This window comes from Equus przewalskii, chromosome 32 (assembly GCF_037783145.1).
Source record: "Equus przewalskii isolate Varuska chromosome 32, EquPr2, whole genome shotgun sequence".
Classification (NCBI taxonomy): Eukaryota; Metazoa; Chordata; class Mammalia; order Perissodactyla; family Equidae; genus Equus; species Equus przewalskii.
Genome location: NC_091862.1, coordinates 20,381,831 through 20,404,736, shown reverse-complemented (window position 1 = coordinate 20,404,736; position 22,906 = coordinate 20,381,831). Strand labels below are relative to the sequence as shown.

Sequence of the window (22,906 nt, the reverse complement as noted above, 5' to 3'; positions counted from 1 at the left end):
ATCCCCGTTTATTTATTTCTTTTAGTCGTGCATCCCCGGGAAGCGTCGGGACCCATGGATGCCTGGGTTGTCTTCCTCCTTTTGCTTGCCTTACCTCCTCTGCTCTTGCTCCGTGCCTGCTCCCTTAGCTCCTTTCTCCTCCGACTCTCACCTTGAGAAACGAAGCCGGGGAGGGATGAGAGAGGGAGCCAACTTCAGCCCCGCAGGCGGCTGAGATTTGGCGCCTCTGCCCCCAAAGCGGTCAGGTTTGAATGTACTTGCAGGAGCACTGGTTGCAAGGCGAAGAGAATGAGGATGGAGGGCTGGTGGGAAGGTGAGGGGAGGTGTGTGTGTGCGTGTGTGTGTGTGTGTGTGGTGTGGGGGATAAAGAATGCAGGAAAGGGGGTTGAAAGAACGAAGTTGGGGGTGGGGGAGTGGGGTCAAAGAATTGCTACTCGCTGGTCAACGCGTCTGCTCCAGGCCCTGCGGGGAAATGTGTCTGCAGCTGGACCGAGCGCTGTCCAGGGTTCTGAAGGCGGCTGGGCTGAGCTGCCGCCGCGAGAGCAACCCGGAAGCTCCCCTCCGTTCCCTTTCTAGCAACTATGCAAAGCCAAAGGGCTCGATTTCGGCGAGTGCAGGAGCCCCTCCACCCACTCCCTCCATCCTCCATCGCGGGAACAAGTTACCTTATCTGCACCCTTTCTCCCTGAACATCTACAGTAAGCTGGCTTCTTGGGGTGGGGAGGGGGACGAACCAAAATCCGACATGCGGCGACTTTACCAGGCGTTGCCTTAGTAACTAATATGGATTTCCTCAAGCTGGCAAATTTATATTTACTACTTGTGTTGTATATTAGGGTCTCCTCAACCCCTCAAAGTTAAAAGGTGCGCTCCTTGTTCGCCTTCATTTCGAACTAGCGCTTCTACCTTCATGACGAGTTTCCAAATTTCTTCTGGGAAAAAGTTGATCTTTTCCAATCCGGAAAGTTCTCTTGGGTTGCAAGACCTAACTCCTCCTTCCCTCTTTCCCCCTCCCCGTCAAGTCGGTAAGCGTAATGGGTATTTGGGAACTGGGATGAGACTTGGAGCTGGAGGAGGGGAGGAGACGGGAGTGTCGGCGGGGCTCTGCGCCTCCCGGGACCGAGGAAGGCACTGGGGCCAAGATGCACCCCCTTCTGCCTTGACCAGGGCTGCTTCTCAAGCTGTTCCTTCAGCCAATATCGTGATGTGCCGAAATGAAATGGACCGGCAACTGTTAACATCACTAACCCCAGAGTTTTGACACAGGTCCTGTGATAACGGAGCTTTGATTTTCTTCCTCTTTTGTCGGCAGCGTCCAGCTCACCGCTGCCACCACGACTCCCATTGTACCTTTCATCAGTTTACCTTGACGCACCGGTGAAGAAGGGGACTCAAATTCCCCTAGAAACGCCTCCAGGGCGTGGAGGTGGTCGTGGAGGACCAGGAGGAGGAGGCGGAGGGGAAGGAGGCGGGAGCGCAGGAGGCGAAGGCGTTGAACGCGCGGCGTTGGCGAGCGGGACCCAGCCGGGAGAGGCAGGCTTCGGGCGTTTCCGCAGCACGCGCCCAGAGCCGGCTGGCGCGGCCAGCGTGGGAACGAGGCTGGCCGCCGTGGACCGCGTCCTCAGCACAATGGTCCCGCTCCTCTTGGTTTTCTTCCCAGCGATCTTTTTGGAGACGTCCCTTTTCCCCAGAGGCACCAGCAGAAAAGTGTTGCTGGCAGGAGCCTCGTCTCAGCGCTCGGTGGCCAGAATGGACGGAGATGTCATCATTGGGGCCCTCTTCTCAGTCCACCACCAGCCTCCGGCCGAGAAGGTGCCCGAGAGGAAGTGTGGGGAGATCAGGGAGCAGTATGGCATCCAGAGGGTGGAAGCCATGTTCCACACGTTGGATAAGATTAACGCGGACCCGGTGCTCCTGCCCAACATCACCCTGGGCAGTGAGATCCGGGACTCCTGCTGGCACTCCTCCGTGGCTCTGGAGCAGAGTATTGAGTTCATCAGGGACTCTCTGATTTCCATTCGAGACGAGAGGGATGGGGTCAACCGGTGCTTGCCTGACGGCCAGTCCCTCCCCCCAGGCAGGACTAAGAAGCCCATTGCGGGCGTGATCGGCCCGGGCTCCAGCTCCGTAGCCATTCAAGTGCAGAACCTGCTCCAGCTCTTCGACATCCCCCAGATCGCATATTCTGCCACGAGCATCGACCTGAGTGACAAAACTTTGTACAAATACTTCCTGAGGGTTGTGCCTTCTGACACTTTGCAGGCAAGGGCGATGCTTGACATAGTCAAGCGTTACAATTGGACCTATGTCTCTGCAGTCCACACAGAAGGTAGGCCTTGCATTTGGGAAAGACAGGTACTGAGGAAGCCAGGGCATTGCATGATGTGCGCTTGGGATCACAACATGGTTCTTATCTATTTCTAGCAGTGTGGCAACCGACTTTACCTTTCTCAGTACGTGCCCACCCAGGCATTGCATTTTATCCTCATTCTCTTATAATTATAATTATAGCACCTGTGTCCTAGGGTGTTTCTTGGGAGAGTAGGAGCCAAAAGGATGCCAAACTCTCCATGAATAGTGTCCAACTGTAGTTTTTGGATTTACCTGTTTGCTTGCCCTTGTAGGTGTAATACGACCCTTAAGAGACTGGCTATAATTTTCCAACCTTAGTAGGCTAATCCAATGTGATTAGTATTTCAAGTCTTAAATTGGACTTGAAAGCTTTATCTTATTTTAAACAGCTGAAGGTGCTTCTTTGTCCTGGTGTGCCCCTTCCTACACGTCCAAAACTTAGCTGTGAATGTTGGATTAATGCAGTCCTCTCCCTCAGTATATCAGAAACTTATATTTTAAATTCTGGGGTGCTTTAGATATAAAGGAAGAGTAAATCATTTAAATCACCTCTTTATTTTTTTTCTACTATATGTGTTACAATTGTCCAGAAGCCCTTCCACCCCCCAAGAATTATCTTATTTTCTGAGAAATAGCACCAATGACCTCTTGGATTTCAGTTTGGGTTTCTAGTCTTTTTCTTCTAACACAATGTATTTGCTCATTAGAATTTAAATTTAGGCCAATTATGAAGTACTCCTAAAACAGTAGTAGATATCAGGTTTAAAACAGCTTTTAAAAATGAAATAGATTTACCTGAGATTGAAAAGCTTGAGTTTTACAGAGTCTTACAGACGTGAATTCTCAACGAATTCCTTGTATAAAGATTTTCTTTACTCTCATCTGCTTATATAGATTTTTGGATAAAATGAGACTTTTAAGCCATCTACTCTTAACTCCCTTTTTAGGTTTATGAAGAAACTGAGACTTTGGTTATAAATGAATGTCTGGGACAATTCACATGTATATTCTGGTGTATGGAAGAGCATTTTGAGAGTATTGCTGCATTTATATTTCTTCATATCAAACTATGATGGAAGGTCATGAGCACAACTTCATGTTCTTTTAACAGTTGCACAATATTCAGTAACTGGTGTTAAGTCCGATTATAGAAATTAAGAAGCATTCTTACTGAAGTGGTTATATGGTTATTGCTAATGAAAATTGATGCTTTAATTTATAAAAGGAGCAGAGTTTTCAGGACAAACAAAAATAATGTAGAAGTAAACACAATTTCAGAGTTTGCTTTTGGAAAAAAACTTTCTACTGCAATATCATGACTCATGTTTCTGAATCCTGAGTTTTACTAGTGAACTGCATATCTCTTTTTCAACAAAATCTCATATCACAAATTTAAGTTCCAATGTGAATCCCTTAATGTTTAATGTTAATTTCCTCCATTTTATTGTTTAATATAATTTCTTGTGGTGCTTAGATGGAACATCTTGAAAGCACAAGTTAAAAATCTGTTCATTATCAGCATCAGAGAGATCTCTCTAAAAGAGAATGGCAAAATCTAGATTGAAGATGATTTAGTTAACTATTTAATAATTCTCCCTTGATTATAGATATTAGAAGAGTAAATTCCTCCTTTAAGAAGAAGTAATACTCATCATTTTTATATGTGGTTTTATTTTCCATATTTTATTAAAATATTTTATTTTGGGGGTGGAGAGGACTGGAGAAAAGACCCCCCCTGCCCTTTTCAATCTGTTTTCCAGTTGCATCACTTTGCTAAAAATAATTGCTACTAGTGGGTTGCTTTCTGACAACTAGAATTATGTTTTTGGAAAATTAATTGGACTTATGTTTGCCAATTTTATTGAGGAAGGGCACGTGTTAAAATTTCACCCTTGTGTTGGTTTGGACTCCTTTTTTCCTTTCTGCCTTCTGACTGGCGTTATATGGCAGAGGTGATGTCTCCACACTATTGTGGTTGATTGCAGACTAGACTGTGTTCCTAGAACAGGGTCAGAGCTAACTTTGTTGTCTAGTTTATAACCAGGAGATCATGCCATTTGCCTTCCTTTTATATATGATACCTTACTTCTTCTCAAGGAGAATTTGTTTCTTCTCTTATTAGACATAATATTTGTGGAAACTAATTTGCTTTTATTTTCTTCTATCTGCAGATAAATATAGTAGCCTCCTCTGGATAGTCACCAACTGAAAATCCATTTTTCCTGAGGCTCTGCCCTCTTGCTTCTCAGGGACCCAGGGTGTACTGGTCTGCAGGCACTCTCTTGCATCATTTAGTAATTTTCCTGCCTTCAGACTGATGGGGTCACCAGCTGGTGACAGTCCTCTGTCAAAAAGCAGCTAAGACTACATATCAGTGTTGTCTCTGCCATCTGGGCACTATTCAGGAAGGAAGCCAGTTTGTCTAGTTATTAGCAATTTGGAGCTTAAAAATTCTGAGACTTCCATGACCTTCACCTCTTCTTTCCACATTAGCCATTTTCTAGTCAATCTATCATCACAATTTCTTTTATTAGAAGCTAGCCTAGGATAGTTAACATCAAAAGTACTAAGTGACTAGACTAGTGTAACCTTCATTTCTATGGTTAATTTTGACGGACTTTAAAATCATAGATGGAGCATCCTATTCTTTGAATTCCCCAACTGTTTTTGTATCCCTTTATTATTTCATTTTATACTGAAGTTAAGCATGGAAGTTTTATTTTTCAACAGTAGAATTCAATTTTATATTCTTTCACCTACTTTTCAATCTTCTCCCACGTCATTTGTGTCACACATGTCCTCTACATGACAACTGTCAGTTTACCTGGCATAAAAGAGAATCGGTGCACACGTTACCTGCAATACGCTCTCCAAAAATTTTTCAGGATTGCTTCCTGCGGGGAATATTGAAATAGGATTTGTCAAAACGTGGGTGCTGAAACAATGGAGCCTTATCCACAAATAAAAATTGAGTGCACCTTGGAGCAAGCTGCTCACCTGGAATGTGTGTCTTTAAATATGCTAAGCATAGAATACAAAAATAGCCTATTTCTGTGAAGAATATCTCGGTCAAGGACACCTTATTCCATCCTTCTGATAAAATGCAGATTCCTCATCAAAATCCGAACTTATCATTTCACAAGTTTTTAGAAAACAGTACTTAAAAATAATTCTAGTTGATTAAATTCAAAGCATTGAGTGAGTCCAATAAAGAATATTCTTTGAGTTAGTAGCTTCAAAAAGGTTTTTTTTGGATTAGATATGTTGTTGTTGGTTTTAAGCCTTTCTCTCAGTATTTTGTCTCAGTGTCAGATGATAAGGGGTTTAGTGATGCTGCTCTAAGGTGCCCTTCACTCTAAGGTGCCCTTTTGTTTACAGTTACATTTTCATTGCAGTGCACTTTTTTTTGGACACTTGCTTACGTTTTATATGAAACTGGCCTTTTTTGGCTTTTTGCCCCCAAAACCTGGTCTTTTTCTTTTTACAAGCTTTTTTTCTATTTGATATAAAACTTACTTTAAGAGTCTAATAGCATCAGAACAAAATCCTCCTAAATCATAGATACATCAGTTAGCTATTACTTTAGCTAATGAAATTACACTTAAGAATTTGGTGTCTACTAAATAGCTTATTTCCTATCCATGCACAGCAGCTTTCTCTCTATCTTCCTCATCTTGATTTCAAACTATTTCATAATAAGTCAACTAAATAAATTGCTCTATTTTATCACAAAATAAGGAATAGGAGTGTCTTGAAAGATTATTTAGGTCAACCAATTAAAGATCCTAAAAACACCACTATTACATCTATGACAAGATGTAGTTCTCATACGCTCCAAGTTTCCTAATTGTGATTCGGGTTCTTAATGAGAGTAGGAGAATATAGGACTTAAGTTCAGAAGCAGAATTTCACCTGTTAGTCAGTTTTCCTATATAGTGACCTGACTCCCTGAAATTTCTACCACTTCTCCATTGCCTACTGGAAGTCATCCAAAATGATTTAAATTCCTCTTCCATGTGATATTTGTCATCAGTGAGTCTTCTCTTGTGTATGCCATACCTTACTGGTTTCTTCACCCATACATTCTGGTTTTTAGTTCTCTCATCTTCATAGATAACTCAAGCAGATCTTAGATAAATTATTATCCAAAAGTCTTATAAAAATATATGCTGCTACCAGGTCATATCTCTTTCTTTTTATGTTAGAGCAGTTATTAATATTGTTATTATTATCATATTTAAGACTAGGACTTTGTTTTATGTCACATTTTAATTGTAAAATCATTAACTTAAATCTACCTTGTCAGTAAGTTCTGGGATTTTGATTATTTAATTCATCTGAGCATCACCTTAGGACCAGCTTTATGTCCTCAGGATTTAATTATACACGTTAAAACTGAGTGAGGGGGCCTGCCTGGTGGTGCAGCAGTTAAGTTCGCATGTTCCGCTTCAGCGGCCCGGGGTTCGCTGGTTTGGATCTGGGGTGCGGACATGGCACCGCTTGGCAAGCCACGCTGTGGCAGGCATCCCACATATAAAGTAGAGGAAGATGGGCATGGATGTTAGCTCAGGGCCAGTCTTCCTCGGAAAAAAGAGGAGGATTGGCAGCAGATGTTAGCTCAGGGCTAATCTTCTTAAAAACAAAAACAAAAACTGAGTGAGACAGGGTCAAGTGTAAGGTCCCACAGCCCATCATCGGTAAACTACTTCCTGGCTAATTCTGCTGGTCACTAAGCCTGGTATGAATTCCCTTGACAGTATGCTTTTCCACTACATACTGTACCACTTTACAAATAAATCAATAAAGTAGTTTAAATAAACAGGCATCACAACAGATATTCAACTCTAACTGAAGTTTTACTGTATCAAAAACTGCATTTGAAGACTGGTCTCCTTTACTACGTCCTTTATACTGTAAAGGGAGTACAGTTTAAACACATGTAAAACAAAAACAAGTAAAAATAAATCATTACAGTATAGACATTTAGAAACAGGAGTTTCTACATCTTAAGGGAACAGTGAAAGAAAACATTGGTGAGTGTGACTAGCTAGAAAAATGCTAGAGAAAAGGAAATTTTGATTAGTGTTTTTCTTTTTTTGAATATGACAGTTGTAAAAGCTAGAAGCAGTAGTAAGAATGTCCCCATGGGGGATAAAATAAGCAAATATGCTTGGCTGGAGTGGAGAATGTAGGCCAGAAACTAATAATAAAGTTAGCAAGGAAAATGTAGTTTCTTATATTCTGTGATTCTGTGACCCGTTATCAATACAAAGGACAAATAATGGAGAATCTTGAAGCATGTGCTTTGAACTCTTTTTTTCATGGCACGAAGCCAAAGAGTTTTGTTGTCAAGAAAAATATGTCCAAGCAGAGTTTAATGTGACTTAAAGATAATTAAAAGAAAGTGAATTCTTACTGAAAAGTGTAGAGGAGATCCATTGGCTGGGGAGGGGGAAAACCAACTCTGAAAATGTTAGTTATTGTAGAATTCTAGGTACTAGGCTGTTAAAATAATTGGGAAGAACAGAAGGTGCTCCAAAGCAATGCTTTATGGGAGAATTTGATGTATCCAAGAGTTAGGAGCAAAAAGGCACATTGAAACTACTTTCAGCAATGCAAGAGGACCAGGAGAATTTTGATGTAATTAAAAGGCCTGTAATGAGTAGGCTTCAAAACCATGATTCTTTAGGTTTAAACAGCATGGACTCAGATTTAATATGTTCAATCTGATGTGAACTTTGCCTACCAACACATACATTATTAGCAAGAGTGGGTGTGTGGACAAAAGAAAAGCCAGGTATAGTTGTAAGGGACTCTATTTGTGATTTTAAAAAAAGTGTTCACATCCAAGCAAAACCTTATTTACCCAGAACCTTCCTTTCCCAGATGACTCACCTGGGTGCTTGAGAGCTGGCCTCTTTAAATTCCAACCATGTACATTTTAAACATTTTACAAGGAGATCTTTGCAAACTATATTATATAGTTCTCTGACTTCTTTTAAAGAGAGTTCTGACTTTAACAGACACTTTTCTTGAATATACAATGTAATCATTATGAACATCAAATGTTACATGTGCTAGGATATGGTGGAATTTTAAAGCCTGTTGAAAAACATGAAGCCATTTACTCCTGCTAGAAATGGCTTCAGATTGCCATACTTTTGAGGTTCTATCTTTATTTCTTCCTATATTGGCTAGACTTATTGAACCATTTTCTAAGTTACTTAATCAGTATTTAGTTAACAGGTACTATGTGCAAAGGGTTAAGATGAAAAACAAAGGTGAAAAAAGAGACGCCTTTATTGTTTTGAGAAAGCTTGAACTCTTCTTGATTCTTCTGCAGTACCATCAATCACCCTGTGACTTCATTTGCTTTGGAACATATTTTATAAGTAGCTGGCCTGCACAGGGCAGATGGTGGTGGCAACTTCTATTTTATGTTTCTATCAGGTGGCTTGGCAGTTGCTATTCCTCTCGAGGCACTAAATTTTTCTCTTAGTGATCTATGGAGCTAATATACAATGACTGTTTTATGAATTTTTAGTAACTTTCTGGGCACTTGCTGGAGTGGTGTCATCAGAAAAAGATTTGTCAGAAGCCATGTTTTCAGCATACCTTGTAAGTAAGACCACAGACGGCTTGGAAGCCACAGTCGAGGACACAATAGTTTAGTGAACACCCACAGCCACTGGAAAAACAGCTCATAGCGCGTGCTTTTCTGATATTAGATTGAGGTGACATCTCCGTAGAAGATGGTTGTCAGTTTTCAGAGAAGCTGTAGTTGAAGCCTGGCATCGAGCTGAAACATAAAACCTTGCCAAAATGACGTGGCTACCTTACCCATCAAAGAGTTGTCATTAGATTTTAAATGTATGTAGAAATATTTACGTAATTTATGTGTGCAACTTCTACTTATTTTTCATGCCTAATTTTTCTCTATGCATGTCTCCAACATTTTAAATCTTAGTTCACATGAAAAATTAGAATTTTAATTTTCTTCAGTCTCATGGGAAGTTCTGCTTTCTAAAACTTAAGGCATTGTGGTACCAAATATAGCATTAACGTTTTTATGAAGAGAATTTATTGGCTCAAGCAGAAACTTGGTGATCGGAAATCCTCATTTACCAACTTTAGGATTATCTATGTTGCTCACTTCGTGGCCAACAAATTGAAGATTCAAGGCAGTTATCTAAATGATTTCGATAAAAGCCTTAATCGGCAATTGAAGCACAAGAAGGTTTGGGGGAGCTGCTCTTCAGTTACCAAGTAACTTAATTTGCTTTCTAATGAAGACATGACCATTTGTTTACTGATAAACGCATACGCCTATTATGTGTCAGGCATTAGTCATGGTGCTGAGAACACATAAATTAAAAGAATAAGAACTACTATTACCATTATTAATACTTCAAGGGTCCCATAGTCTGTTGGAGGAGACGTAGAAATACATAGGTAGCTATAGGCTCATGGGTTACAAAAAAAGTACATTTAATCACTTTTTAAAAAAATAAATGGACAAAAAACTATGGGAAATACTATACTGAAAACATATATTATCTAAGTTTTATTTGTAAAGTGGGAATGATAATCGCCACCGTATTATTTACCTTATAGCAGTGTTTCAGAGAACAAGTAGATGGTGTGAATAACTAGCTTTCACCTGCTTTTGTCAATCTACCACCAAAGAGATGGATTCTTAAGGTATTAGCCCTTCTTAGCTGATGAAGACAGAGCAAGTGTATGAAATCAGTTAATCAGGTGTAGATTTTTGACCCTAACATCCAGTAACGTAAGACAAAAATGAAATTCATGATTAAGATAAAAGTACAGCATGTGCTATAGATTTTAGGAAGCTTCCTCATGCTATAGGTGAGGGAAAAAAAAGGCCCAGGGAAATACAATGACTCACTCAAGACCTTAAAATTCATTAGTGACAAAATCAGAACTAATTCAACTTTGTGTTAGATACTTTCTTAAATCAAGGTTGGTTGGTTTGTTTTTAAATCACATGGTCCATCCTCTTTACTTTGGAGCATTTCTCTTTCCTGTGAGGTGTGTATCATCCAGCCCAGCTACATTCTTCCCAATTTTGCTGCTGTCACTTCCTAGCTTCCAGGAGACTCTTCTGTCACTGAAAACTCGTTCTCACTGCTAGTAGTCTTTCTTTCAATGTCAACTCTTGCCATACTTTTGAGTGACTCCAACATTCCCATGTGTGACCCATTGATACATATCCTTTCAGTCATTGGTCTCAACTCTATGTCCTTCGCCTTCACTTCAGCAATCCACCCACTCTGACCACAGTCTGCACCTTGATGTCAGCAAGAACTGTTCTATCTCTGAACCCTTAAGCACAGAAAGCCTCTGAACAATAGAAGCCTCTTCTCTCTAACTTCTGTTGCTCCCAATTCATCTGCTCTCCACATTTGCCTGCAAAGTCTAGATTAAGCCATTTTCTTACTTGATCTGATTCTCCCCTTGATCTCAGCAACTCTACCTTCATATTTGTGTTTATCATCATCTTGTAATAAAGCTCCTTTCCTAGAGAAAATGAACTTCCAACGTCAAGTGTCTACCCCACGTCACACTCTAGTTGAGAAGATTATGAGTTAGTCATTTTTTCCAGCTGCCTCAGTGCAGGAAAATGAAGATGAGAAAGGAGCACCTCTTTTGTAATGAAAAAAGAAAAGATTCCATCTCTGTGAGGGCTGTGGGCAAGAGTGGGAGATCACATTTGCTCAGACAACTCTGTGGTGCTGTCTCTACAAGTAACCAGGTGTGGTGTGTAGTGGATAAGGATGAGAAAATTAGGAAAAGATGGCTAGCATTGGATTCCAGGGGTGACGGATAGGATTGACACAAAGAGTTCACGGAATTAGCTATGCTTAGAGAGCTATCAGGATAAAATGTGCAAAAACAATCTCTTAAGCTTCTTGTACAGATGAGATGAGACAGTGTTGTATATAGAGCTAGATAAATAGAAGATGTCATTATTGTCGTTGGGCTATTCTAACCTTAAACAAGAAGATGTCCTTAGTCTAGGTGAGCCTGCGTGAAGTAAATACAGCAATGTTCTGGGGTGAGGGTATGCAAATAAAGAGAGAAGAGGTAGATCTTGCTGATTTGCTAACTTTGAGCAGCACATTCAACTTCTCATTCTATTCCTTCATAACAATTGCATCCACCGCCTGTGGCCCTATGTGGAAGCCTTTGGTTGAGTAGATTATTCTGCAGCTATTGCTTGAGGTTCTGAGGCAGTTTCCTTTGTTCTCTGGTGCTCTACAAATTTTATAATTTGTACATTATAAAAGGTAGAACAAAAAAGATCAATAAACAAATTGCTGACAGTATTTTCAAGAGGAAAAACTATAGTGGAATTTAAAAGGTGATGTGAGGGTATTGAAATAGGGAAACAACTTATAATAAACAAATAATATCCCCTTTTCCTGGATAATAAGTGTGTTATATCATTTTCACTTTGTGGTCAACGGCTATTCCTCTGTTGGTAAAGAAGATGTTCAGGTCTCTGTCTTAACTAAATACATGTTTAGTAAGCACTTTCTCCGGGCCGGGCCCTCTGCTATAATCATCGATGGCCAGAGATAGAAGAACTATAATCCCTCTGTTAAGAAGCTTACCGTATAGTGATTACCATTCAGGTTGATAAATGCAACCATCGGAGTAGGTATGAATTAGAGAGGTAACAGAGAGAAGTGTGACTAGCTTTCTCTGGGCCAGGGAAAGGAGAGAGGGAAACCTCACAGAAGTCTCCAAAGGAGGTGACATTTGAAGTTCACTCTGTTAGAGGAGTAAGAGCGGGAGACAGAGGAACGAGTGTGAGTAAAAGTATTGACGTCGAAAACGAAATATGGTCAGGAACCCAATATGCATCACTAATTCTGGAATATACATTCAGGGAACAAGAGTGGGGAAGGATCAAGCTGAAAAAGAATGGACGAGGTCGTGAAGGGACAGACTTGTCAAGCCAAGAATTTAGATTCTATTTTGTAAGCATAGTGGGCCAGCAAAGGATTTTAAACAGGGAGGAAACATGATCAGATTTATATTTTGGAAGGGGCACCCTAAAATCTTTGGAAATGACAGATTAGAAAGGGAGTAAAATTGGAAATTAGGACACAAGTTGGCAGGTGATTGATAGTTGGGGAAGTGGTGGGGAAAAAGCCAATTTAGTTAATTTAATCAAGAAATGATAAGACCTTTACTAAAGCAGATGTCAATGGGGAGGGAAAGCAGAGAATGGGTTTGACAGCCATTTAGCAGGGAGACTAGGATTTAGTGACTGATTGGTTATGAGGACCAAGAAGAAAGAGAAGTCTAGAATAACTCCCAGCTTTCCACTTTGCACAATTGAATAAGGACTAAAAGAGGAAGCACAGATTGGGAAAACATGAGTTTCAAACTCCTTGAATTTGAGATATCTATGGGACAATAAAGTCAAGAGATTCCATAGGCCAAAAATCTGGAAAGGGAGGTAGATTTGAGATTTGTCAGCAAACAGCTGGCAGCTGATGGGTTAAAACCGCAAGAGTGGTTGAGATTGCCAAGGGAGAATGAAAAATGAAAAGAGAAGAGAGTTAAAAAGAGGATTCAGAAAAGGGATGGAGAAGAAACAGTTAGAAAGCTAGAAGGAGAAAAAGGAAGAATCAGGAAAGAACCAGACATTATGGAAAGCAAGGGAACAGAGACAATCAAGAAGGGAACAGTGACAAATATCACAGAGCTGAGAAGAAAGGGAGGGTTATAGAAACAACGCTCTGTACCAGTAGACTCCACTTCCTCCTGGCTTCTGCCCTTTCAAGAATCTGTTAATTTCTAAGCCCATCAGAAGGGCAGAGGCTAGGAGGAAGCGGAGGCTGCAGGTATACAGCACTGCTCCTAGAGACTGAGAAGGGGAGGTGAGAGAGAGGATGGTAAGCTAGACAGAGATACACTTCTAAATAAAAACATTCTCTAGGATGAGAAAGACAAGCAGTTTTAAAGGATCATGGAAAAGAGTGGTAGAAAAGGAAAGCATGAAGATCATTGATGAGGCAGAGTTGCTGAGGAGGCAAGAAGAAACCATGGCTGGGCAGTGCTTAAATAGAGAGCTTTCCTCTGGGTAGTGATGCAGTTAAGTTTGTGGAAGAGGAGAAAAGAAGATTTGAAAATAACATTTGGCAGCCTTTGTTTTCTCAATTGTTCAATGAGAGGGATGGTAAAGGAAAGGGAGAAGGTCAAATACAAACAGAGCAAGTTTTCGGGGGACCCAGCTGAGATCGGAATCCATGTATTTCTAGCAGTGTCAGTTCACCCAGTTCTGATGTTCTCTCCTGTAGGGTACAGCCCCCAAATACAAGCCAGGAGTCTGAGCTTTCATAACAGATCATTAGCTTGGCCACCTGCTGGTCCTATGTCCAAAGCAGCAGAATGTTTCTTTAGTAAATTATATAGGATAGCGAGTGCTCATCAGAGATCGTAGCCTAGAATTATCCTTTATCCAGCTCCTGTCACAAGGCCAGATGAGGAAACTGATATTTAAGAGCATCATCTAAGAGATCATTATCAATATTTTGCATAAAATTAGGTTTCCAGAATGCTACAGACCTGACTTTGTTTATTCTTCCTGAAAAACTGCTTTTTTTAAAATTGCATTTTGACACGGTCCCTTTTCATTTCTTAAAGGTCAGGACAAGAATTGGAAATGTAAATAAGGCTTATAATTTTTATCTTTTTTAAAGATATTGCTTATTGTGGTGTTCAATGCCTCTTGTATAAAGTCTAGTTTAACAATTATTTTCAGATTTTAATACCATGAAGTCATATATCTCTCTTGAGGAACTGACATGTTGCATCTTAGTTGGTAATGATAATATTGCGTTTTCCATTTTTCGCTTTGCCTACCGGGGAGCTTGAAGCTAAATTTAATGCTCAATCACAGAAAATGTTTAGTTTACATGTATAGATATTGATTTCTTCCATCTTACTTCAACAGCAAAAAGCCTCAACTCCATTTTAAGAGGAGTGAGGATATTAATATATATGTAAAGGGAAGTGACTCCACAGTAGGTACAGATCCCTACTGAAATTTCTGGGTATTATGAAGCAGACAGTAATGACGGGCTGAGAGGTATTTGCAACTGTGGAAGGGGAAAAGGTTATGTTACACACATAGCTGAATATACCAAAGAGGGAAGAAAAATTTCCTATGTATTTAGTGTGACAGAAGAATCCTTGAGCATTGATCACGCACCAGAGGAGAATCAAGCTCCTTCAGATTAGTGAAAGAGGCCTCCCCCTAGACGCTCTGCCTGTTGCTTTCTTTTCCTTCTTCAGCACATTCTGGTGTCTGCTACGTGGACGTGCGGGGATATTTTGCCAGGCTTTGGCGGGATGGACCTTTGAGTGAAACTGTCTGTCTCTCTTCTGTGGTCAACACTGAGCAGAGCTGCGTTGCCTCTGTGATTTGACAGTAGCCTGCTTTCATGTTCTCCCCTTTTCTTATCCTGGGGAAAAATAAATATGTTTGTAAAGTGACTGTTCAGTGGCAAATGGACAGGGAGCTTGCTGTTTTACCAACTTTCTAACTTCCTAGTTAGAAAAACCTAGTTAAAAAACCTGGTGTTTTTATCCTGTGCCTTCCAGGCCATAATTGCTTGAGGTAGATGAAACGTCAAAAAGACACCCTCTGTCTCTTACTCCTGCTCGTAAAGATAGCCGTTAAATCACAGAGTAGGGGGAGGCTCTGTGCATTGATACATGTGAAGGATGAATTATCCTTTATTTTTTGGCTAGAAATGCCAGATTTGAAACCGTGAAAAGGCAAATTTCATTTTTTCTTTTACGTTGGTATGTGACGAAGAAAGCTCTGTATGTGATATCCTTGATCTGTCATTTTAAAAGTAAAATGGTACTGGCAAAGAGTCAACTTCTTAAAATGAAAAAATATTGAGTGAGTGATTAATTTTTGAAGTGCTTATATTCTCCTGTTCAGTGGACTATTTTTAGGCTCTCCTAGGTGCAGAGGAATGCACTAGAACAGCGCCTCTCAAACTTTAGTATGCATACAAGTCACCTGCGGCTCAATCAGTTGCAGATTCTGATTCAGAGGCCTGAGATGGACCTGAGAGTCTGCATTTCTACTGGGCTCTTAGGTGGTATTGACGCTGCTGGTCCATGGGCCACAATTTGGGTAAAACCTCTGGAAGCCCCTTCTTATAATGTACTTCTTATCATGGTCCATTGTATACACTTTCTCACACATTTGTGAATTATTTCCTTCAGAGTCATTTGTACATGTTTCAAGGCAATGTTCTAAGCTCCTGAAATAGGCAAAAAATGGCCTTTAAATGCGCATATTTATAAAATTATACTAAAGATATTTATCTATCCATTACTCACACTGTGTTTTTTAAAAATATGCATTATCTGGCCTGAATAATTGCCGAATGTAGCAATGTAGTGAATCAAATTCCTGCTTCCATGTATGCCTTGTCCTGCTAGAACACTCTGCCCCAATAGACTAGCTCCCCTGATGAAATGGAAACTACGGGGGGTGGGGGTGGGGTGGGAATCTTTGTTTTGTTTTGTTCCTCAGCAATTAGAACAGTGCCTTGCACATAGTAGACACTCAATAAATATTTGTTTAATTGCATTAAGGAAGGAGGACTTTTGTTTCAACCTCTTTTTCTGCCTTAGTAAGGAGTCTGATGATTTAAGAGCTTGCTGGGTTTCACATCAATTCTCATTGCCTAGCACAATACATGTAAATGGAACAAGATAGGAGACTAATTATTCAATTTCCAAGAAGCAGCAACTTTGAAAATGTTTGGTCTTTTACTAAATTCTTTATAAATAATTTTTATTTTTTTGCTTCTTTCTTAGACTAGTGGAATAAAGCAAGAAAAATATCCAATTAAATGCATGCTTCGTGGGTAGACTCAATTAATATTCCTCTTCCCCTTTTGCCTTTCTAATAATTGAGAAAAAGTCACTACATTGACTGTCAATCAAAACTCTCAAATTGTTATATGTTTTCTCCCTTTTTGTGAATACTGGTGTCTGGTAGTCTGGTACCAATATTCCCCTTGGACTTTAGAGCCCACGTGCAGTGGGAAGTGTGCTGAGTGGGAGGACCTGGGTTTGGTCTCATTCTCCCCATCAGCTGCCCCTATAACTCTGGACAAGTCAATGAACCGCCTTAAGTCCATCTGCTCATCTGTACAGGATCTATCATGCCTTCCTTCCAGGCTTCCTATGAGGACTATCTGAATTGATGTGGAAGTGCTTTTGAAACTATAAAATTTTATATAAATATAGTTGCATTATATTCTACCATAGCATATATTATTATTGTCTCATTTTAATTATTAATAACGGCCTCTAGGCCTCTATTTTTCCCAGAAAGTTATAAGCAATTACTTCTACTTAGCATTTATTTAAAATGACAGATTTTGTGTTGGAGGAAACATTTATCTAAGTCTCCGACTTGAGAAGAAAAATTAGAGGTTAGGTGACTTACTTGAGATTGCATACAGCTAGTTACTACAAGAGAAAAGACTCCCTGTAGCCCGGCTTTTTGCTTTCTCTAACCTCTGAAGCATCTCCAGATCATTTATCTTCATCTCTCCATGTGCTCTGCCTACTGTCTGATTTTCTTCCACCCTTAGTCCTTCTATTTGACTTAAAGGGCAAGCCTCAGCTTTGTATCAATGCCCAGCCAGTTAATTCATTTATTCAACAAATACAGATTCTACTAATCATCCAGCAGTGTGCTGGGCATCAGGAACCAAAAATGAATTCAGATTGCAGATGTCAATCAATTTTGGTGACATAGGGAAATATCCATAAGAAATTATACAGATATAATATTTATAGTATAAAAATGTGCTATATATGTGAAAATATATATGATAATATGATATTATTATACATGCTTACAGACTTTATGGCTACCCTGTAGTTCCTACCATTGCTTATAGTCCAGAAGGAGAAATAAATAATTATTGCCGCATCAACTTGGGGATGAGTGTGAATGAGGAGAGGGTGGAAGTTCAAGGGAGGGTGAGATAACTCCTAGGGGGGGACATTAGGTAGGTATCTTGGAATAAGTGTCATTAGAACTGGGTCTTGGATGCTAGCTTGCCTTGCAAATGAAGAGCTAGATGGAAAAGTAATTTTCCATGAAGGAAATCATGTGAATAAGAGTTCTGAGTAAAATGCTAACAGATATACAGGGAATGGCGAGCTGCTTAATTTATCTGGAGTGGAAGTTACCTAAAAGGGAGTTGTGGAAGAATTGATTGGCAAAGTAGACCTAGATGTCAAAGTGCCGAGAATGTCAGAGTTTGAATTTGTCTTCCATCTGCTAATTTAGTCAAAATAGAGTAGACCCTCTTTTGCAAATTTCTACCCCAAACTGATAAATAGGGACTTATTTTTAACTATTCCTGCCCACTCATTTTTCTGGTCTTTTTTTCCTCTTGTAGCATCTGTGCTAAAAAGTGACACCTTTGCAGGGAAGCCATCTTCTTTGTTTGTCTGGCAAAATGTCATTAATCATACAGTCCATTTACATTTCCTCAGCAATATAAATATTTGATCGTAAGAAGGATACAAGGAATGAATTGCAATGCTTTGCAGCTAGAGTTGCAGCCTCTGAGGACATGTGGCCCGCCTCTCAGTGAAGCAAACGGCATATTACAAGCTGGTTTTTCAGCTGTGAAATGCCACTACTTAGGTCACATGCCTCAGTTGAAAAAACTGCTGGGAGCAACGCCTTCTTGGCGGAGAGGCGTGCCACCTGTCACCCAAAGCTGCCGTGCCCTCTGGCATCATGCATGGATAACTTTGATTCACTTCTGCTTATGGAGGGGTTGTGTTCTCTGCCTTTTGCAGCACAGTTCTCCAGAGTATTTATCTAGGGTAGAATTCACTCTAGTATTCACTGAATTGGGGATTATTGCCCATACTTCTTGGGGCAAATCTTAATCTGAAAGAGTAATTGTAATCTTGGGGATAGCACTTGAGTGAAAATGTGAATTATTTCACATGTGAAAGATGGATGTGACAGGCATATTTCCATTGAACACCTAGTCAAGAAGCCACCCTTGGAGACAAGACAAGATCACACCTTACATCACTCCTTAACAGCATGCAAGGATTCCTGGAAATCAGCCTTAGAGAACACACATTCTGGGTCCACCAGAGACCATGTCTCATGAACTCTTAAGGAATACAAAACAAGAAACATAATTTGTACCTTCTCAAGCAGGTACCTTATTTTAGATTTCCCCCATGTCTTCGTAAGGTCTAACAGAGTGGTAAGCATCAAGTAAGTGCTTGATTAATACATGTTGAATGAGTAACCAAATGGTGGTTCTGATAAAAGTAATCTAACGGGCTAGCCATGACATGGGAATCCTTTGGCTTCCTATTTCCCTAAAAAGGATATATTCAAAAACCAACAATGCCCTATCTTTATGAAAAGATACAGGTTCCTTCTGCCATAATAATGCCATCTTGGCAGACATGTCATGTTTAAGAGCTTACAACAGATTTTTTCTTGCATTACTGAGTGATTCAGGAAAAAAACAATATTAAAATGCATACTTTCCAAATTTTTAAAAAATATGATTCCCATTTTGGTCATCTGTTCTTGTCTGCGTTGAACTGTGTCTGCCAAGAAAAGTTTGAATCTTAATGCCCACTACCTCAGAATGTGACCTTACTTGGAGATAGGGTCTTTAGAGAGATAATCAAGTTAAAATGAGGTCATTAGGGTGGACCCTGATCCAATTTGACTAATGTCCTTGAGAAAGGGGAAATTTGGACATAGAGAGAGAGATTAAATCAGGGAAAACACCATGTGAAGATGAAGATAGAGAGTGGATGATGTATCTACAGGTCAAGAAATGCCAAAGATCGCCAGTGAAAGCTAGGAGAGAGGCATGGAACAGATTCTCCCTCAGGCCCTCAGAAGGAACCAACCCTGTTGACATCTTGATCTTGGACTTCTGGCCTCCAGAGCTTGGAGACAAGAAATTTCTGTTGTTTAAGCTCTAGTTTGTGCTTTGTTACAGCAGCTCTAGGAAGTGAATTACAGTTCTTCTCAGGTTATTATATTGTGAAACCTGGTTTGGGTTTAGGTACTTACTGAATGTGCTGAGAAAAATTGGTCTTTACAATGCAACTGATTCTCATCTTTTTATGAACTATTAATTGCTTAACCTTTAACTTGCCTCCACCATCTGACCTATAACCTTCCTCTCATAAACCGTAATATAACTTAGGTGTCTGCTATTATTATTGAAATATGATAACAATGACAGCACCATTGATTGAGCACTTGTGGTGTACCAGGCAGTGTGCTGAGTATTTTATGTACATTACTTCACCTGGTCCTCCCAATAACCCTATGAAGTAAGTACTATTATTATTCTAGAAAGAAGAAAAATGTTTTCCTGAGCCACATGGGTAAAACATGGCAGACACAGGGTCAGAATGAGTTAGTCTCATTCCAAAGCCCAAGTGTCTGACCGCTATATATTCCGTATTAGGAGGCACTACAATACTTGACAGACATGACTTTTGAGCTAGATATTGCCAGCGTTTGAATGCCTACTTAAATGAGTAAAGAAAGCGTAAATAACCAGGACAAAGACTGTACTACCATGAGTCAGACAATTTCTTAAAAAGAATCGGGTCCTTGAGTCATATTGTATCCACGCACTTGTCCTAGTCAACCAGGAGGACCATAAAGCCCCGCCCATTACTTCAGAAAAGGATAAAATAAATGCGTACTGGGTCTTCCTTTACAGTTCTCTTCATGTCCTAAAATGTTTGGCTCCCTCCTGTTTGGCTGAAGAAGGACAGACAGAGAGAGACATTATCAGAGCGTGAACATGGCTACCTATTGATTTGTTCTAAAGCACACCTATACTTCTTGAAAAACCTTCAAACTTGTAACTCCTGGAAATGATGATAAAAAGACATGCCTTTTTTTTTTCTGTGTCCAGAAAAATCCTGCAATTAAAAAAAAGAAACAAACACATCTATATTTCTAAAAACAAGAGATGCTTTTTCAGTGGGCAAAGGGGAAGAAATTCTTTATCCTCTCATTGGAAATTCCTAGAGCTTTAGTACTGAGGAGTTTATTACATTTTTTGATTTGACAATGGTCTGAACCTACTCATTCTCGAGAGCAGAATGTACACACTGCCAATTGATTTTCCAGTGGAGTGTTAGTTCATGTGGAAATCGGCCTCTTTCGTTCAGTCCCTAGTGTGATTACTGGCACACGTTTGTGAGATTCTTGGCTTCTTGTAGGAGGAATTTAGCTGTTAGGTGGGGTTGGGTTGAATGAGCCCAAAGACCTGAGAAGCTGTGATTCTATGAGTAGGAGTTCACAGAGTCTATGGCTTTGTAACAGAGCAGTGTGGCCATCCTTTCTTGGTAGTCGTCTACACATGACTTTAGTTTACCAGTGGAGCCAGCAGCCTTTTAAATTTTAGCTCCTCCATTGGTAGTTAGTGTTTAAGCAGATGCTTCTATTGGGAGTGACTTTTTCTCCCTTTGTAAATACTTTACCTTCCAGAGCCAGCAAAGAATTTAATGGTAGAAGGGAAAAGGAGGCTCCATATACAGAATATTGAAGGAGGCCTGTATATATGAATGTATGTGTTTGTATATATTTATTTATATTATATATAAATATAAACATATATATATACATATATTTCTCCTCCCTTAACTGCTTTTCATATTTTCATCTGGGGAATTTTGAGTATCTAATAAGCTCCTATTAAAAGGTAGTACCTTTGGAAAGTGTAGCACTTAGAGCTATTTTCACTTATTGTCTCGGGGTTATCAGACTAGCATTTAGGGTGAGCATGGCAGAGTGGCCAAGAGCAGAGAGCTGGTCCTGCACAGGCCAGACGGAGGACATCAAAGCTTAGTTCTATTTCATAACTTTTATTTGGTTCTAATATGAACATATGTATAGCACGTGTTTCCTGAAGGTCCCTGATGATCACTTTTAATCATCATCACGATCATTTCCTAAGCACCGTTATATAATCTTGGTTATGTAAAGTAATGGTTTCTCTCTACAAGGTTGAAACCTGAAATGGATGGTACTAGAAAGGAAATAGCAGCTACACAGGTTGGGGTTCAAGTCACGTCAGTAAGATCACAAGGTGAAAGTAGATATTTGTAGTCCTGGTTAAAACTTTCTTGAGGGTAGGGCCCATTTTACCTTTTTTCGTGATTCTTGTAACATCTGTCAAAACTCCTTGCACCTAGATTTCAAATGTTAGTTGAAATAAATTGACCTTTGTAAAGTAGGAATAGTTTCTCACAGTTGTGGGGCTGTGAGGAAAAGATATCCTTACTTGTCTTAGGGAAGGAGTTAAAGATTTGGGGGCATTTTCTGTACCCAAACTTCCCTAACATTATATTTACTTTATTACATTTCCCTTTCTTAATCTTTTCTGGGCCATAAACTCAGCCCCTCTTCTGTTTATATCTTGTCTTCACGTTTTGCTTAGGGCAATGGTTCTCACTGCTGGCTAAACGTTAGATGGAGCTTTCAAACCCATTGATGCCTGATCTCACCTGCAGAGACTCTGAGGGAGCCTGGAAAGCAGACAGTGGTGTCTGGCCCTGCAAATGCAAAGGGTGAGCCTGTTCTATTATCACCCAGCATCACCCATCCTCTCCTTCCCTCCGCTCTAGCCATGGGCCTCCTTGCCGTCCATGAGCACACGAAGGATGCCCCCTCATCTCGGCTTTGGTGTTAGCTCTTTCCTCTGGCTGGAATCCACTTCCCTCAGGTCTCTCGGTGGCTGGCTGCTTCTTTTCACTGGTGCCTTACTTAGTTCAAATGTCATTTCTTCAGGAAGGCCTTCTCTCTCTAACTTACTGCTCTTTTCCTCTCACTTTCTATCCTATTGCTATATTTTATTTACTTTAATTCATTTACAACTATCAGCAATTATCGCATTTATGCAATCGTTTACATATTTATTGTTAGTCTCACATACTAACTGGACACTGTTGTATTTCCAGAGCCTAGAATAGTGCCTGGCACTCAAAAGGCTTATGCAATGGATATTTCTTTCGAATGAATAAACTCAAGGCTTTATGCTTACAGTAGGAATGACAACTGTATGTCTAGACATTGCTAACTGATTATGATACCTTTTCTCCTGGATTTAGTAGCGTAGTTCTTCTCAACAGAGTTCTCAATCATCCACAGTTAGCCTCAAGATAAAAATATTTTCATATCCCTGATTTAAAAACTAATTTTTGGTCGATAGCTTTTTAGTTGAGGAAATGAGGCTCAAATAGTTAAGCAGTTACTATTGGCCCATTCAGTCTTTCATTCATTCACTCAAAAATATTTATTGAGAACTTAGAATACAAGAAGCAAGATTCAGGATTTTCCCAAAATGTGTCCAGCACTTGGATCTTGTGCTATGCTTGGTTATATGTTTTTCAATATATATTTGCTGAATTTAATTCAATAGGGACTTTAAAACAGATACACAATTACTTT

The 22,906-nt window shown here is 40.0% G+C and overlaps 1 protein-coding gene across 14 annotated transcripts in view; it reads left to right on the top strand.

The window, feature by feature from the left end:
• Nucleotides 1–22,906, top strand: part of GRM1 (glutamate metabotropic receptor 1) — a 498,985-nt gene that overhangs the window by 825 nt on the left and 475,254 nt on the right. For 8 of the 14 annotated variants that reach the window (XM_008540785.2, XM_008540657.2, XM_070602717.1 and 5 more), the window contains exon 2: nt 1,313–2,329. In XM_008540785.2, the coding sequence (XP_008539007.2) occupies nt 1,630–2,329 (700 nt within the window). In that variant the 5' untranslated portion in view covers nt 1,313–1,629. Of the gene's footprint in view, nt 1–15; nt 699–1,312; nt 2,330–22,906 lie in introns of those variants that run through there. The other 6 variants (XM_008540736.2, XM_070602715.1, XM_070602712.1 and 3 more) reach the window with 5 other exon arrangements.